General features: G+C 65.2%; 1 protein-coding gene across 7 annotated transcripts in view; it reads right to left on the bottom strand.

Moving 5' to 3' along the window:
* Positions 1 to 418: 418 nt before the first annotated feature.
* Positions 419 to 16,306, bottom strand: part of Adarb1 (adenosine deaminase RNA specific B1) — a 118,830-nt gene continuing 102,942 nt past the window's right edge. For 4 of the 7 annotated variants that reach the window (XM_078044791.1, XM_013365148.4, XM_005340192.5 and 1 more), the window contains 3 exons: positions 11,574 to 11,755; positions 3,276 to 3,454; positions 419 to 1,010 (listed from right to left, as the gene is read on the bottom strand). In XM_078044791.1, coding sequence (XP_077900917.1) covers positions 831 to 1,010; positions 3,276 to 3,454; positions 11,574 to 11,755 — 541 coding nt within the window. In that variant the 3' untranslated portion in view covers positions 419 to 830. Of the gene's footprint in view, positions 1,011 to 3,275; positions 3,455 to 7,593; positions 10,860 to 11,100; positions 11,194 to 11,573; positions 11,756 to 16,306 lie in introns of those variants that run through there. The other 3 variants (XM_013365149.4, XM_040287133.2, XM_078044790.1) reach the window with 3 other exon arrangements.

Raw genomic sequence — 16,306 nt, 5'->3', positions numbered from 1 at the left:
TGATGAGGCCGGAGGGGGGACGGAAGTGCCAACGGCCAAGTCCACCTGGGCACGCGGCTCCCTCCCTGCGAGGGCCTCTCGCACAGCCGCCCAAGGTCCCCTCCGTCCACAAAGGCTCCAAGACCCACATGGCCAGCCAGCGAAGGACGCTGGACATGCTGCATCTTGATGATCCAGAGTGAACTGGGGAAGGCTCCCAGGACCCCACCCAGGAGTACGGAAGCTTTCAGAGGCAGCGGAGGAGCAGCCGGGGTCACATTCTGCAGGACTGGGCACCCAGGCCCCACCAGGGAGGCCTGCGCGCCCCTCGGGGATCCACCCCAGGCCCCACCCTCCCCCTCCACCCCCACGTTTTGCGATTAAAATCATGTGGCATCCACGTGACCTGACATATTCACTTCTCGTTTTATAGACCACATTCCTAGCTCTGAATAAATTATTTATTCGAGGATCTCACACGCAGCCGTGTCTCCGTTCCTACACTCACGAAGCCCTACTCAGTAGAACTCGATCTCTAACGTAAACTGGAGTTGGAAGCAGTCACTGGATGACTCAGGAGGGGACATGAGTGCACCTGTCCCAGTGCAGACGTGAGATGCCCGGCACCCCACAGCCCCACACCTGCCCTGGTCGGGTGCGTGACGCCAGTGGTCCCTGGCCCGTGCCTCACCGGGGTGTGTGCCTGCCCGAGTTCAGAGGTGAGGTTTGGAGATGGTGCAGGACACAGTGTCCCTGGGCCCTCGCCGAGGTGTGAGCCTGCCCCAGTCCAGACGTGAGGTTCGGGGATGGTGTGGGGCCGACAGCCCTGCACCCTGAGCTGGGCCCACGGGTCAGGGCGTGAGGGAGAACTGGTCCTGCTCCGTGGGCTTCTCCACCCAGGCGCCCAGCCCTGCCTTGATGAAGGCGGTGAAGAGGCGGGCCTTGGCGGCCTGGTACTCCTTAGCCGCCAGCTTGGACTCGTGGTAGGTGGTGGGCTTGATGATCTTGGTCCGCAGCAAGTGGGGGGGCACCTGCGGAGGAGAAGGGAGCGTGAGGGGCGCCCTGTGGGACCGACACACCACCCCGCCCAGAGCTCTGACCACCAGGCACCAGGACCACCCTGGCCGGGGGGACAGCCCTGGAGCCAGGGGGACAGCTCCTGCAGCCAACAGGCCAGGGCTCCGCAGCGTCCCCACCAGGGAGCCACTACACACCCCGGGTTCTGGGGCCAGGCTTCTGGCAGACCAGCTGCTTCCCGGGATGGGTGTGGGTGACCACAGGGACACCTCACTGCCCTGCAGGGCCAGGGGTCCCTGGTGGCTGAGCTGCAGCGCACAGGCCTGTCCTGGGTGCCAAGGGGCAATTTCTATCTGAGCCCCCATCTCAGTGTTCCGGGCTTGATGGAAATAAAATCTAAGGGTCACTGGCCACACGTCAGGGCCGATCCTGGGAACAGGGCCCTGTGGCTCAGCAGAATCCAGGCAGCGCAGCCGAGAGGACGGGGGCGGCAGCTGGCCTTCCATCCCCGTGGTCAGCACTGAGCACCAACATGAGTTCCTCGCGGGACGGCTTGGATCTGAGATGGCCCAAAGGCCACGTGGTGAGGCCTTGGTCCCCAGCCTCTGGTGCTGTGGGCGGTGGGTTCAAGGGAGGAAGCTGGGTCCCGGGGCTGCCTAGAGGGGGTGGCGGGGCCTGCTGCTCGCTGCCCCCCGGCGGCCCCTCCCGTCCTGGTCGCCATGAGGTGAACAGCTCCCTGCCACGCTCTGCCCTAGGTGTGCTGCCCTGGGACGGCCAGCAGGAGGGACCTGGGGGACTGGAGGCCAGGCTGGGCTGCTGGTGAGGGGCCCTGCGGGCCTGGACCCAGGGCCACCGTGCTACGAGTCATGCCCCGAGGCTCTGAGTGAGGACCCGCGTATGTGGCGAGGGATCCGAGGCAGCACAGCCACCAGGCCGTGGGACGGGCTGCTGGACACTTGTGGTCAGATTCATAGTGGGAACTGGGAGCGAAAGCAGAGCAGAGAGATTCTTAAAACTTGCAGCTTTGCCACAAAAGGAGCAGGTCTCAAGGTGGCAGGGACGGTACCTTTGCCAGAGAGACTACAGCCATAAAAAAGAAGCCAAGTACCTCACCAGTGCCAGGGACCCCAGGGACCCCAGGATCGGGGGACAGCCCCAGGTGCCGCTCACACAAGGCCACTCAGCCGTTTTTATGTGATTAATGTCCCTGAGTTCAGGGACAGTGCATCGGGTCACTGCAGCCAGCGAGTGCTCTCGCCTGCCAGACCCTGGGGTCCCCTGGTGACGCTGGTTCTGCGGGCATGGAGGGGCGGCACGAGAGGTGGGAGGCCAGCCGGGCGGCCGGGGGCGTGTGGCGTGTCAGGCTGAGCTGAGGCTGCAGGGGAGGCCTGGACATCAGAGAGGCCAGGGATGGGCAGCGTCTGCCAAGCACAGCTGCAGGCAGAGAGCAGAGCCACCCGGGAGAGGCCACCCGTGGCCAGGCTGGGGCAGGCCTCCCGGGCCCCAGGAGCTTGCCTGTCACCACAGGCCCGTCTACAGGACGCGGGGTGGGCCTGGCCAGCGTCAGTCCTGCCTGGCCCGATGCCTCCCTGTGCCGCCCGCCCTCCCCCCCCACCCCCGGACGGACATGTCTGCCTGCGCCTGGCCACCACTGCACGAGGACAGGTGGCTTTCTGCCCGACCACTAAGGAGCTTCAGTCCCGGGCTCTGTGGCTGGGACAGTCGAGACCCGGGGACCCTGCGGTGGAGCCTGAGGCAGGACACGACGGTTTGGGTGTGGGATGTCTCCCACAGCCCCGCCACAGGGGGACAGGCGGGGCCTCCGGGAGGGAGGTCCCTGGGTGTGCACTTGGTGTGTGAGGGGACGGTGGCACCTGGCACTTCTGCTCTGTCCCTGCTCCCAGCTGCCCTGAGGTGAGCACCTCGGGTCCGCCCTGTGCCCCCCTCCATGATGGGCCTTGTCACGGGCGAAGCCGACCCTGAGACCGGGGGGCGAGGTGAACTTTCTCTTCAAGCTGACTTGTCTCAGGGGTCTTGTCACAGTGGGGACCAGCCAGCGACGCCCTCCCACGGCAGCCGGGGCAGTGAAGGAGGGGTCTGCCTCTGAAGCAGCTTTGGCCTGGGAGCTGGGGACCCACTTCCAAGCTCAACGCGACGGGAAGGAACAGAGGGGGCTCCAGACGGTCCCCCCGGGAAGGGCGTGGGGACGACCACGGGGACAGGGACCCAGACAGGCCAGGGCGAGCGCGCAGTGCACGCAGGGGAGGGCACCTCAGTACCTTGCCGTGCACACGCATCCAGCGAGAGTACAACGCGTGCTTACACAGGCGCGAGGGGCGGCCCAGCTCGTCCTTCCCCGTGGTGGCGTTGATGACCTCCAGGGCGCTGTCACCGACCGTCCAGTTGACGCTGAAGTTGGGCGCCTTGCCCGGCTGCCGCGCCTCTGCGTTGCTAATGCCTGGAACGGAGCAGTCACAGAGAGCGACATGAGCCTGTGAGCACGTCCGGGGACAGGAGGGGACGTCCAGGGCAGCTGGCTGCTCACAGTCAGAGGGCAGCGCCAGCAGAGTGCCATCTGCAGAGGCACCCACACCTCCACTGCCACCGCGCTCTGGGCCCAGGCCAGCAGCGGGCCAAGAACCTGCAGCAGACCCTGGGGGCACACTGGTCGGTGACAGGGCATGGCCACAGCTGCCTGCCATGGAGCCTCAGCCCACGGGGGCCAACAGGGCTGGAACCTTGCAGCCTGCGGGGGGGGGGGTAGGAGCCATCGTGGTTAACTCAGGTGCTGCCAAGAGAGCTGGCTGAGTCCTCCTTGGTGAGCCCACCCCGTGTGCCCCTGCTGCCCAGAGGCCAGGCGCCAGGCCGCACCGGTCCCCAGGCACGACACCCAGTGGAAGAGGAGCCACGGCTCTGAGCGAGTGGCTTCCCACTTCCAGCCCTGCCTCAAAATAAGAAAACGGGGCTGGGGACGTGGCCGGTGCAGGACAGCCCTGGGCTGCATCCCCAGCAGCACAAGATGAAACAGATGAGAAAGAGCATCGCAGAAGACCACTCGGCACAGCACAGAGTGGACGTGGCCAGGACCCCGCCTGCTCCCCTCCGTCCTCCCTCTCTGCAGGACCGGGCACTGGACCCAGGGGCTCCCGGAGAGCTGCCTCCCCAGCCCCGTAGTCTGTATTTTGAGACAGCGTCCTGCTGAGTTGCCCAGGCTGGACCTGCAATCCTCCTGCCTCAGCCTCCCGAGGAGCTGGGTCACAGTGTACCGCCAGCAGGTGAGAGCAGACTCCTTCCAGAAAACAACACAAACAGGACGACAGGAGCAGCATCTTGTGAGGGTGGCATCCAAAGTCGCAGCCAAGTACATGTCAGAGTGAGACCCTCCAGACCCAGCGGGGGTCACCCACCCTCAGAAGAACCCAGCACAGGGAGGCCAGCTCCAGGTGGAGGAGGTGGGCTCTGGAAACGGCAGCTACAGGACAGGCCTAGGAGAGCGTCCCCATGCCACTGAGTGCCCTTAAAAACTGACCACCCAAACAAAAACAGCTGTGGGGTTTAATCAGACATCCACTTCTCAGGAGCAGCTGGACGCGGTGCCTTTACTCATGTATCTCTCAGTGGGGCTGAGGAGGACGGTGCTGGGCAGTGCTGGACCCCGGAGCCTGGCCCAGCCCTGGAGCGGGATTTTAACACTCAGAAGACGGTGCAGGACCACACAGCAGGCCGGAGAAGGGGCCTGTGTGGGCCACCGTGCAGGAGGCCCTGCGGCCTCAGAGGAGCGAGGCACCGCCACAGACCTGCAAACCCACAGGACAAAGAGCGTCAGAGGACCGAACGGAGCGCACTCATCAGCCTCCTGCAGAGACGGGAGACAGCGGAGAGCCAAACCGCGGGACTCGGGGGACTCCGTTTTGAAGACCAGCCTGTACCTCAGAGCAGGGCCTGTCCCAGGGGTGGGGTGGCCTTGTCCTTGGAAAACCCGTTCCTAGGCACACAGCTACCTGCCGAGCCATTTGTCCCCACCAGAGGACCTTGACTCAGCAAAGGCAAGTTCCTGGAAAGACCAAAAGAAGGCCCCAGGCACAGCAGCCACCCCCAGGTGACAGGGGAGACACCTGAAGTGCCAGGGCCCAGGGGTTTGAGACTGGCCACGTGACCAGGCCTCCCTGCAGTTTAGCACCCACTCTTGCACCCCCTGCCTAGACCAGTCAGTTCAAAGGTGTCCACCCTGTGAACCAACCCACCAGCCACCCTCTTGTTCCCGCCAGTGACGGTGCTGATCCAGGAAGAGCTGGGTTTGACTTTCCCGCAGTGTGCAATGGTTTGCTGTGTGATGACACATAAAGTATCCCCCCAAAACCTATAAATCCTCACTACTAAGGGCCGGCACTCACTCCCTGGGGCCGCTGCATCGGGGAGGTTGAGAGTCCAGGCTCGAGCTTGCAGTGAAGACTCTGGTGTGCTCGCATGGGACTCGGCTCCCGGAGGTCTATGGGGTCTCAGCAACCTCAGGGACCACAGTGGCCTACGGTCCATGACCTCAGAGAGGAGGCAGCATGCCCACGGGTGGCAGGGGGAGCCTGCCCAGCACTCAGAGCCCAGGAGAGGGCACAAGGGCAGAGTAGGGTCCACCTGAGTGGCCAACCCAATTGGATTGAGAGGAGGATCGAGAGGTTCTGGGGGTGTCCGTGGGGCGTGTCCAGGAGTGATTGGCACGCGGGACAGCCAACTGAAGTGGAGGCCCTCCCTCTTGTGGGCAGCACCGCCCAACAGGAGGGCGGCCTGGATGGAGTGAAATGTGCAAGATCAGGCAGCCCCTTCTGGACCGGTCCTCTAGGAACCGGACTCTCCCTTCTTCTCTTCCAAAGAGGCCTCTGCGGGGATTCTCCAGGAGGCTTGGGTCTTAGACAGCAGCACGGTGGCCCCTGTTCTGGAGCTTCAGCCTCCCGGACTGCACAGCTACTGGTTCTCCCCACTCTCCAGCCTGCAGATGGCCACGCTGGACTGTCCAGCTTCTGGTCACGTGAGCCAGCCTAATAAGTCCCCCTCTGTAATCATCCTTCCTGTTGCTTCTGTCCCTCTAGAGAGCCCTGACCAGTACCACCCCCAGGCATCCTGGACGCCTTGTCTTCTGTGCCCTGAGCACAGGACAGCAGCTGGACACAGCAGGAGCCGTCGCCCGAGGGCCGGCGGAAGGCAGCGAAACCAGGGCTGGTTCTTCAGGTGACAGAGGACTTGGTGACCCTTCAGCCAGGCAGCCAGGGAGAGGGGTCACAACAGTGACCTGGGAACAGGAGACACTGACCACACTGAGGGCCACACACATCTTCTAAGTGACAGCAAGGCACTGCCCTCCAAGAAGGTGACAGCCAGATGGAACGGCCACTTTCAGGAAGTTGTGGGTCACCAGACTGAAGAAAAGGGTGAGCAAAAAACAGTCCTGTGTTTTAGAAACTGAATTCACAGCTAAATTTTCTCACAAGCAGACCCCAGGCCCCACGGCTTCACTGGAGAATGCTCCCCTCAGCCACCCCACACTTCCAGAAAAGCTGGGGACGCGTCTCACCCACTTCACCCACAGTCCAGCATCCCCAGGGACAGAGCACCTCGGGGCAGAGACACCCCAGAGTCCAGCGGGTAGGATCCAGCGGGCACAGAGCAGGGTGCTGCTGACAGCTGCCCAGGAGCACGGGGCAAAAAAACTGAGAAGTGACCACACGACAGTCTCAGAGCCGGGAGACGCACACAGCTCCCGTTCCGGCCTCTCGCCCTGGCAAACCAGGAACAGAGGAGGATCCCGAGCCTGAGTGCGACCCCTGCAGGAGCCCAAGCTGACAGCACGCAGCGGTCCAGGCTGGCTCCCACCAAGGCACTCGCGAGACTGCGCTGTCCAAGTGCATGTCCCCACGCAGGCTTCGGGTCTATCCAGGACAGCAGGAAAGGAGGAGGGCAGGCCCAGGGCCACCTGTGCACACCACTTCATGGCAGCTGGTCAGCGGTGGATGGGCAACGGGTAGATGGAAATCTGAGCGGCTGTGTGCCTCAGCACAGCCCAGGACGGGAGGCACCTGGATTCAGATCTGACCGAGGAGTGCAGCCTGCCCTGCAAGCCAGGTGCGTGACGGTGGCCTGGGTCAACGGGGAGACTGCGGTCAGCACGCAGTCCTCGTCACAGACCCACAGTCGGCAGTCCACCAGATCAGCCGCCTCGTGCAGACCCTGGGAGCCGAAGGCCACGGATCCGGGGAGCCCAGAGAAGCTGGACTCACAGGTGCACACAGTGCCATCCCGAGGGGCCACACACCTCAGCTGAGGGTCCAAGGAGACAGACAAGCCTGGTGGGGAGGACCGTGAGGAGGGCCACAGGCACAGAGCCCTCTGGACTGCAGGGAAAGTGAGAGAGGCAGGACTTTCACCCTCCCGCTCTGCTGGAATGCAGTCCTGCTAGAAGCGGCAACTCGGACCCGCAGTCTATGGCACCCCCGCAGGTGGACGTGACCCTCAGGGAGATCTCTGGCAACTGTGGACGTGGCTCGAGTCTCACCCGGGCCGTGACCCTCAGGGAGATCTCTGGCGACTGTGGACGTGGCTGGAGTCACACCCCGGGCCGTGACCCTCAGGGAGATCTCTGGCGACTGTGGACGTGGCTCGAGTCTCACCCGGGGCCGTGACCCTCAGGGAGATCTCTGGCGACTGTGGACGTGGCTCGAGTCTCACCCGGGCCGTGACCCTCAGGGAGATCTCTGGCGACTGTGGACGTGGCTGGAGTCTCACCCGGGCCGTGACCCTCAGGGAGAACTCTGGCGACTGTGGACGTGGCTGGAGTCTCACCCCGGGCCGTGACCCTCAGGGAGATCTCTGGCGACTGTGGACGTGGCTCGAGTCTCACCCGGGGCCGTGACCCTCAGGGAGAACTCTGGCGACTGTGGACGTGGCTGGAGTCTCACCCCGGGCCGTGACCCTCAGGGAGATCTCTGGCGACTGTGGACGTGGCTCGAGTCTCACCCGGGCCTGGGTGAGCACTGTGACGAGAGCTGCAGACACACCTGGCCGGGAAGCGCTTTCAAACCATTTATGGGATCGAGGACGCGTATCCAGAAAGCGGGCAAGAGGTCCCGATGACAGTGCGGGAGGTCCAAACCGTCACCGAGGAGGCGCAAAGAGCGGTCAGCAGTGAAAAGGTGCTCGGCTGCCCAGGCCCTGAGGGCTGGTCCCTGACCTGGACGTGCGGGGAGCCCATGCCCTGCGCTGTCCAGCTTTGGGATCACGGTCAGGCCAGGCCCTTTCCACAGCTTGGGGAGTTCCCTGGAGGGGCTGGCGTGTCCCCAGACAGCTGAGGACAGGTCACCTGCCGACACCTGCCCAAGGTCTTCCCTGAAACCCGCCCGTCCACCGACTGTCCTCAGAGTCTGAAGTCTGTGAGCCCCAGGGCTGGACACACGGCGCTGCTGGGCCTGGGCCCATCCTCACACGACACAGAGGCAGACAACACAAAGGCGCGTGTCCCTGCAGGTGAAAAACCTGGAAAAGCAAAAGAAACCCTGCCCCGACCGGAGGCGAGCGCCGTTCCCTCGCTCTCCCGACCCTGAGTCACGCCGACCGGCCGGCAGCCGGAGCCTCTCTGGCCCTTCGCCGTCAGTGCCTCTGGGAGACGGGTGGATCTGGATCCTCCCTGTTTCCTATACCTCACCCTCCCCTCCTGCTTTCCCATTCCCATCGTCTTCCCGTATCTTCTGTTAACTGTTCACTCTTTTCCCGATTCCTGGGACCGAGAGCTTGGTTGTTTCCTCTCAGGTCACCCCACGGGGGTGACCTCCTCGCGGTGGCTGGGCCCTGCCACCATTTCCTGTGTGTGTTCCAAGTAAACCGAGGGACGTGCTGCTTCCTGTCCTTTCCAGGGGCAAAGCTTTGGCCTTTGCATCTTAAGGACGCAGAGCCAACTCTGAGTTTCCTTCTGTGGCAGAGGAAGTGCCTGGGACCCTGGAGGAGTCTGGGTGACAGCTCTCCGACAGCTCCTGAGGAGCCTGGGATGTGGTCTCCGACCGCTGTCGCCCCTGCTGGGCCACACCTTGGTTCTGCTGCTTCGTGTCTGGACCGCTCCTTCCTGAGCAGCTTTGTGGGTTTCCTGGAGTTTGCACTCTCCTGGGTTTTCTTTTGCTGTTCGCCTGCACTCTCGTCCTGCCAGCTTCCTGGGCGGTTTGCTGGATGGAGACATTTCACTCCGCGAGCACCCTCTTCAGAGCTCCTCCAGGACTGCTCCTCTTGGGTGTGGCCGGCCGCCCTCCCCACCCCTGGATCTGCGTCTGTCTCCTCCTGTGGAAGTCTCTCCGTACTGCCAGAGCGTCTGCGCGGATGCTGGGTGTCTTCTGAGTCCTTGAGCATCTCAGACTCACCCTCTGCCCCACGCTAGACACCACCTGGCCGCAGGAAGGCCGCAGGACACTCCTCAGATCCCGTCCCGCTCACCAGGCACCGACACGGCTCACGAAGTCGGACGCGTGTCGTTGATGTACACGTCGGGCCACTTCCTCTGGTTCTGGCCTTCTGATGGGGTGCGAGGACTCCGGGCGTGGACCTCCCCCAGAACCTCGGGTTTGGGTCAGGCCTGCACTTACAGACGTGGCACTGGCCGGGGCGCCTGGCGCGGTCTCTGCTCTGGGTCTGTTCCTCACAGGTTGTCCCCTGCGGTGTTCCTCAGAGGTCTGCTGAGGGCTCTGTCCACTCACGTGCCGAGAGCATGCAGCTGGCGGCCTGGTTCCTCCGTGTCTTTGCCGAGTGCTCGACTGTGGGCAAGGCCTGACCTCTGCCATTGTGCAGCCCAGCTCAGCTCCCCGTGGGGTGGCCAAGGCCCTGAGACTGCGGGACCCTCAGCATGGCCACTCCCTCTACAGACGTGGAGGCCAGGCGGGGAGGCCAGGCGGGGAGGCCAGGCCAGTGGACCCCCCCCCACAGGAGGTGGCTGGGTCACAGGTGCCTTCACGGGGGACCAGGGGAGGTGGCTGTGGGGGTGGCTGGGTCACAGGCGCCTTCACGGGGGACCAGGGGAGGTGGCTGTGGGGGTGGCTGGGTCACAGGCGCCTTCACGGGGGACCAGGGGAGGTGGCTGTGGGGGTGGCTGGGTCACAGGTGCCTTCACGGGGGACCAGGGGAGGTGGCTGTGGGGGTGGCTGGGTCACAGGTGCCTTCACGGGGGACCAGGGGAGGTGGCTGTGGGGGTGGCTGGGTCACAGGTGCCTTCACGGGGGACCAGGGGAGGTGGCTGTGGGGGTGGCTGGGTCACAGGTGCCTTCACGGGGGACCAGGGGAGGTGGCTGTGGGGGTGGCTGGGTCACAGGTGCCTTCACGGGGGACCAGGGGAGGTGGCTGTGGGGGTGGCTGGGTCACAGGTGCCTTCACGGGGGACCAGGGGAGGTGGCTGTGGGGGTGGCTGGGTCATGGGGGCACTGCCCTCAGAAGGGGTTGATGAGTTCTTGCTGTACCCTGGTCAGTTTCTCAAGAGCCAGTTGTTAGTAGAGTGACCCCAAGTTCTGCTTTCTCCCTCACAATGAGATCTCTTCTGCACAGACTTGGCTCCCGCACTTTGGTTCCTTCTTGTCTTATAAGGTTCCCTTGCCTCAGGCTGAACATGGGGCTGCCCAGTCTTACGTTTTAGCCTCCAAACTGTGAGCTATCGACCTCTTTTGTTTATAAAGTCTCCAGGCTCCAGTATTTTGTTATAGCAACATCACATAGAGAGCAAAAAGTGGACACCATCTTTAGCATCGTGAGGAATTCACACACCAACATACAGCACGACACTCCAAGCTGCAGGGGCGCTCCAGGCTCAAGGTGCCACCGCCAGTCCCAGCACTCAGTTCTGTCTTCTTGAAGAAGAAGGTTATGGTTAGGGAGCTCTCGACTCTGAGCCCAGACACCTTCGTACTCCCGTATCCGGCACCCTGAAAGAGCCGCACCTGCTCTCTCCACGGAGGCGTGCTAGCGGCCAAGCTCTCAAACACGGCAGAGACACGCACACCACAGAAGGCTGTTTTAGTTTAGGGTTAGGGTTTTAGTTCTGAGCATCAAAAAGTAAGTAAGGGGTTACTTTTAAAAGGGTAAAAATACCTTAATTGTGTCCTTTTAAATAAGGGTGGGCTTAGAAGTTAAGACCCTTGAATTCAAAAGCTCCTGTTCTCTTTACTGTCAGCCTCTGACATTCTAAAAAAAGAGAAGAAACCAGCAAAAAGGGCGTGAGAACAGGAGAAGCCGCTGCGGAGAAGGCCTGCCAGTCATGCCCGCCTGCCATGCTCGCCACGTGGCAGGGGCCTGGCACCCAAGGGTGGACACCCATGGCTGCCCCAGCTGCTCAGTCTGGGGCAGCCGACACTGACCCAGCGGCCACAGGGGCAGAACAAGCCTGTGGCGAGAGAGCAGAGGCCCCTGCTGGCCCCTCTGGGAACGCAGGGTCTGCGGCTAGCCAGAGCCCGCGCCTTGCAGAGGGACAGGGTGAGCAGAGGCCGGGCACCTCTCCTGCCAGGCGGGCAGCCGAGGCCTGAGGACCCGAGGCATCGGGGGCAGTGAGCGCGCGGGGTACTTGCCGCTGAGCAGGGGCTTGTTGAGGGTGTAGAGGGGCGGCAGGTCCTCGATGTTGGAGATGCGCTGGTACATGGCCCTGGAGAGGTGGTCGCCGTGGTACAGGCTGCCCAGGATGATGCTGGAGAAGTAGACGGGCTCCACGAAGATGCTGAGCAGGGAGCCCTGGGTGCCCACCACGTTCCAGCTGCGGGGAGAAGGACAGCGCTCAGTGGCACCTGCCGTGACCGCCCCGCAGGGCGAGGTCCAGCTGCCTGCGGGGAGCCTCACAGGCAGGGTCTGCTGGACAGCCACGCAGAACGGAGCGTCCTGCCGCCTGAGCCAGGACAGCCTGGGGTGCTCCAAGGCCCTGGCGCAAGGTGCCCCAGGAACCTCAGGCCTGCGGGGGGCAGCCCGCACTCCACCCCCCCAGAAAGGACAGCTCCGACGTCACTGCAGGCCCGGGAGCCGCCCCCTCCTGCCCGTGGGCGAGAACACAGCACTGCGCACGGCCGGGAGGTGGTGGGGGCACTGACCCTCCTGCCCACGGCTGTGGCAACCCAGAGCCACCGCACACCCCTCAGCCCCAGACTGCCCAGGCACCAGTGGGCAGGCCACCTGAGGCCACAGAGGGACCTAAGTGGGCAGACAAGCAACCAAACGCACAGGAGTGAAGATCCCAGCCCCAGGTGGAACGGGGCCGGGGGAGCCCACTCTGGGGCAGAGGAGAGGGCTGGCCACGGAGGCTCCCTGGGGCTTCAGGACTGAGCACGGGCAGGTCCCGGGCTCCGGGATGGGTTGTAGGCAGGTGGGGGCAGGGGCAGGGGCAGGTGGGGGTACGAGCAGGTGGGGGCAGGGGCAGGTGGGGGTGGGGGGGGAGGGGCAGGTGGAGGCAGGAGCAGGTGGGGGCAGGGGCAGGTGGGGGTGGGGGGGGAGGGGCAGGTGGAGGCAGGAGCAGGTGGGGGCAGGGGCAGGTGGGGGTGGGGGGGAGGGGCAGGGGTAGGTGGGGGGCAGGGCCAGGTGGGGGCAGGGGCAGGTGGGGGCAGGGGCAGGGGCAAGTGGGGGCAGGGGCAGGTGGGGGTAAGGCCAGGTAGGGGGCAGGGGGAGGTGGGGCAGGGGGAGGTGGGGCAGGGGGAGGTGGCGTGGGGGCAGGGGCAGGTGGGGGAGGGGGAGAGGGAGGGGGAGGTGGGGTTGGGAGGGAGGGGCAGGTGGAGGCAGGAGCAGGTGGGGGCAGGGGCAGGTGGGGGGCAGGAACAGGTGGGGGCAGGGGCAGGTGGGGGGCAGGAAGAGGTGGGGGCAGGGGCAGGGGCAGGTGGGGGTAGGGTCAGGTGGGGGGCAGGGGGAGGTGGGGCAGGGGGAGCTGGGGCAGGGGGAGGTGGCGTGGGGGCAGGGGCAGGTGTGGGCGGGGGCAGGGGGAGCTGGGACAGGGGCAGGTGGGGTGGGGGCAGGTGTGGGAAGGGGCAGGTGGGGGTAGGGCCAGGTGGGGGGCAGGGGGAAGTGGGGCAGGGGGAGCTGGGGCAGGGGGAGGTGGCATGGGGGCAGGGGCAGGTGTGGGCCGGGGCAGGGGGAGGGGGAGGTGGGGTTGGGAGGGAGGGGCAGGTGGAGGCAGGAGCAGGTGGGGGCAGGGGCAGGTGGGGGGCAGGAACAGGGGCAGGTGGGGGGCAGGAACAGGTGGGGGCAGGGGCAGGTGGGGGGCAGGGGCAGGTATGGGCAGGGGCAGGGGCAGGTGGGGGTAAGGCCAGGTGGGGGGCAGGGGGAGGTGGGGCAGGGGGAGGTGGGGCAGGGGGAGGTGGGGCAGGGGGAGGTGGCGTGGGGGCAGGGGCAGGTGTGGGTGGGGGCAGGGGGAGCTGGGGCAGGGGCAGGTGGGGTGGGGGCAGGGGCAGAGGCGCTCTGAGGCAGCAGCTCTTGGACACAGGTGTCTCAGGAGAGGGCTGACCAGATGAGCCTTTCAGAGTCCCATGGGCAGTGCAGGACTCAGGGGACGCACCAGCCCGGGTCAGAGGGCCGGGGGAAACAGCGAGGGATAGGGCAGTGCTGGTGCTAAGACACCTGGCCAGGTGTGGGACTGGAGGACCTGGGTGGTGAGGTCCAGGCCCAAGCATGCTCCAGACCCACTCTCACAGCACGGCCCACCTGCCCAGGTGATGTCCCCTGCTGGCCCATGGATGGAGTGAAAGGTGGGAGTCCAGAGGTGGGAGCAGTGACCCGGTGGGGTAGCCCGGGTTGAGCAACAGCTGGGCCTCAAACCCGATCTGCCCCAGCTCTGACCTCATCTGCTCGGCCACCCGGGTCACCCTTGGGTCACTGTTGCCTCCTCCCTGTCAGGCCATTGGCAGCAGGTCCATGGGATCTGCTTTCAGAACAGGTTCAGGGTCCAGCTCTGACTACGTCCACTGCGGGGCCAGGTCAGCTGGGCCCCTGCCCTCGCCATGGCCCGGGCTCTAGGAGGAACCGGGGACCTGTCCTCAGCCTCCCAGCACCTGCAGGGCCCTGTGCAGACGCAGGTGGTTCCCGAGGGAAGGCCACCTGTGCCCGGCCCACAGGCTGCGTCCCCAGGCTCCAGGCCAGCCTCCCGCAGCTCCTCAGGCTGGAGCACGTCCCAGGCAGCGAGGCCACAGCTGCTCCCCTTGAGGCTCCTGCAAATGCCTCTCAGAGAGGCGCTGCCGGCTCTCACTGCTCCTACCCTGTGTGAGCGGCCCTCCCCTGCCCCGCCGGCTGGACACCATCAGGACTCCCGTCTCATTCGCGGTCCCCCGTCCCTGCGCAGCAGTGCCAGCCCAGACGGCACACTCGAGGGTGGCAGTCCTTAGCTCCTGGGCTCCCTCCTGCCACCGCCAAGGGAGGTGGAAACAGTTCCCTGTCCTGATGACTGGACACTAAAGGCCCAGGGCAGACCAGGAGCCTCCTGGTGCGCCACGGGGGAAGGCAGGTGCGGGAGCCCAGTGCCGTCCTCTGCTGTGCTGGGCCAGGTCATCTGTGCTGGCCTTTTGGCTCACTCTCTGAGGGTGTTTCTGGGAGCACTGCCACCAATCTGTGCCCTGGACCCACACAGAGCCCGACCTGGCCCCAAGAGCGGGCAGTCTGCCCAGCTGCAGCCCTGCTGGGGCCCACCCTCCGTCCTCCCTGCCTGACTCTGCCCTGCGTCAGCAAGCCATCTGTCCCCACCTGGGGGTCCTTGTCTACTCCCACAGCCCGACACTGAGCACAGGGAACTGCGGCCACCAGAGTGGACTCCAGACCCACCCACACTGGGGCTCCAACCCACGTGCCTTGGGGCTGTCTTCCTGCCACTCTGCCTGCCCGCCGGCTGGACAGACAGACAGGCACCCTGGTGCCCTCCAGGGCAGAGCTGTGCCCCCTCCCCACGCTGACCTGCCACATCCCTCGGTCAACAGGCAGTGGACGCAGCGGGGCCCTTGTGGGGGTAAACAAGCCGCTGCCTGCTCCTGCTCCTGTTGTCCTCCACAGCACCTCAGGGGCCTGAGCTCCAGGCAGACCCCGCCACTTCCTGGTCACCTGTGTCCCCTCTGGAGATGGGCTTCCCTCTTCCCTGGGCTGGCCTCGGCTCTTCCTCAGCCAGAGCATCAGACACCCCAGAAGAGCCTGCTGTGGGGCGGGTCCCTGGGCCCAGCCCCATGTGCACCTCCCTCTGCCAAACGAGGACGTCCCCCGACCCACCAAGCCCTTGAGTCCGCGCCAGGCGGTGCCGGGGGAGGGACGTGCCGGCCATTCAGTTCCAAGCTGTGGCTCCGCCTGGTGCGTGGATTTTCTGAGGGGCCTGGGACCAAGGCGGCAGTTCCAGGTCAGCTACATTTGCTTATTTTCCTGCCCTACCCAAGAACCTGCCTCAGGGGCGACCAGAGGCCCCTGGCCACTCTTCATGGGCCTCTCACGGTCAGGAGAGGGCTCTGCATGTCTGACAACAGGCCACTGTTTGCTGTCCATGAAGCGTCAGGCCTGTCTGCACGGCTCATGCTCCTCCACGAACATGGTGTCCAGGGAGACTGCTGGCTGTGGCCAGCTCCATGCTCCTTCACCACAGAGCCCGATCCTGCCCCGGGCAAACCCCCGGGGGTCTGCCCTCGCCCTCCCTGTGCCTGGGAGTCAGGCCAGATCTGGGCAGTTGGCATCTCCAGCCATGTGCAAGCCCTAAGGAAAGAAGATGTGTCCCCCACGAGACAGGAAACAAGGGTGACACGGGCCACCCTCAGCCAGCACAGCTGCACTCCACCTTCCTCTCGGTCTCAGCAGCCACAGGGCGTGCTCGGATGCAGCAAGGGGGTGGTCACACTGAGACCGCAGGGAGGAGCCTGTGCCCCCTCCACCTGGGACCACCCGGGAGGAGCCCGTGCCCCCTCCACCTGGGACCACCCAGGGGGGAGCCCGTGCCCCCTCCACCTGGGACCACCCAGGGGGGAGCCCGTGCCCCCTCCACCTGGGACCACCCGGGGGGAGCCTGTGTCCCCTCCCACCTGGGACCACCCGGGAGGAGCCTGTGCCCCCTCCACCTGGGACCACCCGGGAGGAGCCCGTGCCCCCTCCACCTGGGACCACCCAGGGGGGAGCCCGTGCCCCCTCCACCTGGGACCACCCAGGGGGGAGCCCGTGCCCCCTCCACCTGGGACCACACGGGGGGAGCCTGTGTCCCCTCCCACCTGGGACCACCCGGGAGGAGCCCATGCCCCCTCCACCTGGGACCACCTGGGAGGAAGCCTCCATACCAGGAGGCTCTCTCCATGGGACAGAATTATGAGCAGCT

The sequence above is a fragment of the Ictidomys tridecemlineatus genome, chromosome 3, assembly GCF_052094955.1.
Source record: "Ictidomys tridecemlineatus isolate mIctTri1 chromosome 3, mIctTri1.hap1, whole genome shotgun sequence".
In the NCBI taxonomy this organism is placed as follows: domain Eukaryota; kingdom Metazoa; phylum Chordata; class Mammalia; order Rodentia; family Sciuridae; genus Ictidomys; species Ictidomys tridecemlineatus.
This window is presented reverse-complemented; position numbering and strand designations above follow the sequence as displayed.